At 62.4% G+C, this 6,340-nt stretch overlaps 1 protein-coding gene across 1 annotated transcript; it reads left to right on the top strand.

Annotated features, from left to right (window-relative positions):
* Window positions 1,806-5,054, top strand: ARSA (arylsulfatase A). Its single transcript, XM_005701596.3, has 9 exons — window positions 1,806-1,924; window positions 2,299-2,536; window positions 2,724-2,964; window positions 3,045-3,263; window positions 3,338-3,507; window positions 3,832-3,956; window positions 4,049-4,176; window positions 4,439-4,541; window positions 4,631-5,054. Exons 2-9 carry the CDS (start codon window positions 2,319-2,321, stop codon window positions 4,948-4,950), a joined length of 1,524 nt encoding a protein of 507 aa, XP_005701653.1. The 5' UTR covers window positions 1,806-1,924; window positions 2,299-2,318; the 3' UTR covers window positions 4,951-5,054.

Genomic DNA, 6,340 nt, shown 5'->3' with positions numbered 1-6,340 from the left:
TGTTAGTTCCAAATTAAGTGTCCAGAGCCACTTCCCGCACCCTGGCAGGCTGCCTCCCACTGGGGCTCTGTCCCAAACTGACCCTCCTGCCAGCTCCCACAGCAATGCCAAGGAAGGCCCACAATCACGGAAAGACTCGGATGCCCACAGAGCTCAGCTTTGAACAGACACAGATGGAGGCACACGCGCCCTCTCCCCACCCAGAGGTCAGGGCTGCCTGCCGTGGGCACACGCCTGAGCAACCTCCAGAGTCTGCAGGGGAAAGTGCCGGCCATTTGCATAACATTACAGCCACAGGCCGGCTCTCCTGGAGAATAAGGGTACTTCCCAGCTTGCAGCAGAAAGGGAAGAAAGGGCCTTTGGCTGATTCCTTTTAAATTCCAATTCACAGCACCAACCAGCTGTGATAGTTCCAATTACAGGTTCAAAGATTTCTGGGCCATGGAAAAACTTTCTGTCCTGGCCACCCACCCCATCCTGCTCCCACGCACAGGCACAGAACCCATCCTGGAGTGTGACACCAAGGGGAAGGTTCACAGGAGCCCCTCCCATTCCCAACGAGGCCAGCAGCAGCCTGGAGGCCAGCCCTGTCTCAGGGAGATCCCTGCCCCTCAAATTTTGCTCCTTCGTACTGTCGCTAGTCTTAGCTTTCATCTTTCACCAGGAAAATGCCAGCTCCACAGCTGGGCTTCGGTGGAAGCTGTGTCTTGGCCCCACCCCAAGGGACCAGCGGCCTTTCAAGGACCCTGTCCATGCTCCCGCTGGCTCCACGGGCAGGAACTATGAGAAACCCTCCGCAACAGCAGCCCATGCTGCTGGTCCTGAGGTCCGACCCTGTTGGGGAGCCTGAGGCCAGAGAGCTATCCCCGGGGGGCGGGGGGGGGGGGTTTGGTTCCAGGGAAGAGATGTCCTAGGGGAGCTGCTGTGGGGAGGCACTCTCCGGGAGGCACTGACCTTGGGGTGTTTAGTTGCACTTAGTAAGATACCCGCCTAACCGCCTCGTGGGGCGCTCTCTTACTTGGAAACAGCTAAACAATCTGGGGACCAAAACCGTGAAGTCATTCGAACAAGGCTGTCCAGTGATGGAGCCAGGGCCGACATCTCTTTGGATGAGCCCTTCCCATTGGTGTGACCCGGATGCAGAGAAGACACCGCCCTCCAGATGCCCCACCAGCCCCTTCCCGACACACACAAACGCACCATCACACCCCCACCACACACACACACCACAAATACACCACACACACCACAAATACACCACACACACACACACACAGCCCACAAATACACCACACACACAGACACACACACGGCCCACCACACCCACACACACACGAACGGAGGGGGAAAGGCTGGAAAGAATTTTTGATCTGTTTCAAGAAAACACCAAACATGGCATTGTAGGAAAAGCCAGCAGCCCGCGGACTCCACGGTTTCCGGTTCGATTTGCTCATTCCACACTCTCCAGGCTCAGGGCCTTAAAGGAACACTAGGGCGCCAAGCGCCAACACTAGGATCCGTCCTGCCCGCACCTCACGCGCCGCCCGCCTCCAGCGCCGAAGGCCTCCGGGCGCAAACCCGGGCGCACCCGCCGCCCGCAACCCAGCCGAGACCCCGCCCCTCCCAGCGCCGTGCCCCGCCCCTCCCAGCGCCGTGCCCCGCCCTCTTAGCGCCGTGCCCCGCCCCTCAGCACCGTGCCCCGCCCTTCCAGTGCCGTGCCCCGCCCCTCAGCACCGTGCTCCGCCCCCTTAGCGCCGTGCCCCGCCCCGGGGCGGGCCGCGCGGGAGTCACGGGTCAGGGCCCGGGGCGGGGCCAGGCCCGGCCGAGGCGGAAGCGCCCGAGGAGGGCCCGGCTTCCCGGTGTCCCGCACTTACCCCCTCCTCGGCCCTGAACTGCTTTTGTCCCGCTTCGTGGGGCCCCTCGGGTCAGTGTTCTGGGACTTCTGCCCCCTGACCACGAGCCTAGGCGGGACCTTTAGCAGAAGAGGGTCAGATCTCCGCCTGAGAGTCTGAAGGTGTCCTGGCCCTTTAGGGTCTCCAGGGAGTTAGATCCAAGGCCACAGGCTCCTGGGTTTTGTTGGGGTCGAGGGTCTCCGGGTGCCGAGGCAGCTGGAAAGGAGTTGTCTCCGTCGGGGGAGTATTTGGGTCTGGGGTTTCAGCGGAGGGTAGTGCCTGAGCCTGGGTTCTTGGGGGAGGTTAATGTCCGGGTTTGGGGAGTGGGTAGCGCTCAAATTTGGGGTCTCCGGGTTAGAGCTTGCGGGAGCCAGTTTGCCTTCTCTCCCAAGGGTCTCTGTTACAGGCCTGTTTGTGCGGTGAGCCATGGAGGCTCCGTGGACCCTCACCCTGACCTTGGCCGCAGGCCTGGCTGCTGCCAGCCCACCTAACATCCTGCTGATCTTTGCTGATGACCTGGGCTACGGGGACCTGGGCTCCTATGGGCACCCCAGTTCCACCACCCCCAATCTGGACCAGTTGGCCGCAGGGGGTCTTCGGTTCACAGACTTCTATGTGCCTGTGTCTCTGTGCACACCCTCCCGGTGAGGAAGGAAACCGAGAGCCCTCACCCCTGACGGTTTGGTTCCTCCCAGATTCACTCTGGAGTGCAGAGGGCGGAGCAGGGCCTCTGTCTCTATGGAGAAATTGACGCCTCTCTGTTTCTCTCCTCTCTCCCCTCCTGTGTGCATCTTGGCTTTGCTCTGTCGTGGACTCTGACTTGCCCTGTAGGGCTGCCCTCCTGACCGGCCGACTCCCAGTTCGGATGGGCTTGTACCCTGGAGTTCTGGAGCCCAGCTCCCGAGGGGGCCTGCCCCTGGAGGAGGTGACCTTGGCTGAGGTCCTGGCTGCCCAAGGCTACCTCACAGGGATAGCTGGCAAGTGGCACCTTGGGGTGGGGCCTGAGGGGGCCTTTCTGCCCCCCCACCATGGCTTCCATCGATTCCTGGGCATCCCGTACTCCCATGACCAGGTAGGAACCACCAAGTTCCTTCCCCTTGACCCCAGAGCCCCACCCCACAGTCTAGACCACTGAAGGAGCTGCTCCCTCAGGGCCCTTGCCAGAATCTGACCTGCTTCCCGCCGGCCACCCCCTGCGAAGGCATCTGTGACCAGGGGCTGGTCCCTATCCCCCTGCTGGCCAACCTGTCGGTGGAGGCACAGCCCCCTTGGCTGCCTGGACTCGAGGCCCGCTACGTGGCTTTTGCCCGTGACCTCATGACTGATGCCCAACGCCAAGGCCGCCCGTTCTTCCTGTACTATGCCTCCCACGTGAGTGACCGTGGGCCCCCCGCCCGGGCTCCCCGTGATGCCCACTTGGTGCTAACTCCAGTCTCCATCCTCAGCATACCCACTACCCCCAGTTCAGTGGGCAGAGCTTTCCAGGGCACTCAGGCCGAGGGCCGTTTGGGGACTCCCTGATGGAGCTGGATGCGGCTGTGGGGGCCCTGATGACAGCTGTGGGGGACCTGGGGCTGCTCGGAGAGACACTCGTCTTCTTCACTGCGGACAACGGGTACTCAGCAGGGGCAGGGGGCTGCTGGTCAACCCCACACAGGGCCCTGGGTCTTCCGATGTTGACGCTGGCCAAGAACCTAGTGGGCTAAGGGGGTCTCGGGAGTTGTTGGCCATATATGGTGACACCCAGGTGCATGTGGGAGGCTGGCAGCTGTGAGTACATGGAGGTGCTGGTCTTGGGAGGACAGGGAGTGAGTGGACAGACATGTGCTGGCCATTCCTGTGCAAAATGTGTGACTTATATCGGTCTGGGGCTGGGGTCCCCGAGGCCACCTGGAAACCCTGGGCTCCTCATAGCTGACGTCCTCCCTGTGTGTCCTAGACCTGAGACGATGCGGATGTCCCACGGTGGCTGCTCTGGCCTCCTGCGATGCGGAAAGGGAACCACTTTCGAAGGGGGCGTCCGAGAGCCCGCCTTGGCCTTCTGGCCTGGCCACATCGCTCCCGGTCAGTTTTCAGGCCTTCTGATCCTGGACTCTTGGTCCCATCTTCCCAGCCCTGGTCACAAATGGAGTGACTGTACAGCCCTCCATTCCCAGGTGTGACCCATGAGCTGGCCAGCTCCCTGGACCTGCTGCCCACCCTGGCAGCCCTGGCGGGGGCCCAGCTGCCCAATATCACCTTGGATGGCGTTGACCTCAGCCCCCTGCTGTTGGGCACAGGCAAGGTAGGGCCCGTGAGCACATAGCCACAGCTCCCCCGACCCCCAGCCTGACCTCCCCTCCCCCGCCCCCACCAGCCACTCACCCTCCCCAGAAGTGAGTGTGGGCAGCCCCTGAAGTCCCTGGGGCCAGGCGGACCCTCTGTCGAGCTGCACCCGAGTGGTGCCGGCCGGGGGCTTCTGGGTGGGCAGGGAGCGACTGCACGCCCAGGGCCCAGCACGGAGCAGACAGTGTGGGCACGTGCAGACCCCCCGACTCTGCCCCCAGAGCCCCCGGCACACCCTCTTCTTCTACTCGGCTTTCCCGGATGAGGTCCGAGGGGTCTTTGCTGTGCGGAGCGGGAAGTACAAGGCGCACTTCTTTACCCAGGGTAACCTCCTCTCCCCGAGCCCTGCCCGCCCCGCCCAACCCCAGAGCCCAGCACCCCCGCCCTGTGCACAGATGTGCACCCCTCCCCAGGCTCTGTCCACAGCGACACCACTGCGGACCCTGCCTGCCACGCCTCTAGTCCTCTGACTGCCCATGAGCCCCCGCTGCTCTTTGACCTGTCTGAGGACCCTGGTGAGAACTACAACCTTCTGGAGGGTGTGGATAAGGTCGCCCCAGAGGCGCTGCAGGCAATGAAGCAACTTGAGCTGCTCAAGGCCCAGTTTGATGCTGCCATGACCTTTGGGCCCAGCCAGATGGCGCGGGGCGAGGACCCCGCCCTGCAGGTCTGCTGCCAGCCCAGCTGCACCCCCCGGCCGTCCTGCTGCCACTGCCCCGAGTTCCAGCCCTGAGGGCGCAGACGGAGGCCGTCTGGGGTTCCTGGCTGTGCTGTGGGGGTGTGGAGGTGGTTTGTACCCGAGAACTCTAATAACACCAGCTGACACTTGTGTGATAATTCATGTGATCCTTGTGAGAGCCCTGAGCTAGGTGTTTTTCTCCCTGTTACACATGAGGAACCTGAGGCATGGAGAGTCCAGTGACTTCCCTGAGGTCGCCCAGCCCGAGAGATAGCCGCCTTCCTCCCCCTGGTGATTGCTTGCGTCAGTGCAGACAAGCATGGTGGCAAGTGTGGGCACAGCGTTCACTGGAGCAGCACTAGGGGCTTCTGTGTGCCAGGGGAGGGTGGGGAGGGGGCGAGAGAGTGGCGGAGAGCAGACCCTGAGGACACAGCGCCCGGAAGAGCCAGGCTTTCCCCGGTGGAGAAGCACAGGAGCCAGACCTGCCTGGCTCTGGGAAGCCTGTCTGAAGTTGGGTGAGGAGCTGCACATCCTACGTGGTGGAGCGGTCAGCCGGCGTGGTGACGTGGGCTGGGGGCCCCGCACTCGGAGGGCACAGCAGCAGCTCCAGACACCTGCCCTCGGCCCCCAGTGCCTCCTGCAAAGCTCCGAGCTGCCTGCCTGCACGCACCTTTGCGGTCTCCCGGCTTCACCTCTGCCAGCGCAGGAGCCATTCTCCACCAAAGCAATCTCTTAAGAGACGTGCCGGTTTGGCTCCGTCTGCTCAGAACTGCAGGCTTCCTGTTGTGCTCAGAACCCAGACTCCTCGAGTGGCCTGCCATGCCTCCCCCATGCCCTCGTCCCTTAGCCCTGGCAGCTGGCCAAGATGCCCATCCTTGACGCTGTCTGGCACCTTCTCTGAAGAAAGCGCCCCCTGACTGCCCACTGCATGCATCTGCACAATGGCGTGTAGCCCTCAGGGGTCACCTGTGTGTATGCTGATGTCAGGGCCCCCCGCCCCCTCATGGGTGAGTGAGAAGAGTGCTGTGCTCAGGACCCCGAAGTGGGTGTGCTGTCTTCATGGTAGACCAGACAGCCATTCTCTTTCTACTGATGGAGTCCACCCTTTCCTTGGTGGGCTGAGACTCCTTGACCTCTCAGGTGCAGCCTCTCCTAGTCCCAGGAGAGTAGTAGCCAGTCTTAGCCACTCACAATCCAGTGATTGGCCCGAGAAGGGTGTCTAACCAAGGATCCTTGTCAGAGAAAGCTCAGGGCATCTGCTGGAGCCCAGGGTCTTGTTCAGCATCATCCTTGGAGATGGTGAGGACGATGCTGTGTCATCGCTGGCCCTGAGCAGACACTGGATGCTAATCAGCGTCCCCAGCCGTGTCCCTCCGGAGCTCATGGTGTGAGAAGACAGACCAGCCTCCGAAACCACGGCTGCTGGCTTGTGTGTTACTTGCAG

The sequence above is a fragment of the Capra hircus genome, chromosome 5, assembly GCF_001704415.2.
Source record: "Capra hircus breed San Clemente chromosome 5, ASM170441v1, whole genome shotgun sequence".
Classification (NCBI taxonomy): Eukaryota; Metazoa; Chordata; class Mammalia; order Artiodactyla; family Bovidae; genus Capra; species Capra hircus.
Note: the sequence above shows the minus strand (reverse complement) of the source record. Positions and strands in the feature narration are given on the sequence as shown.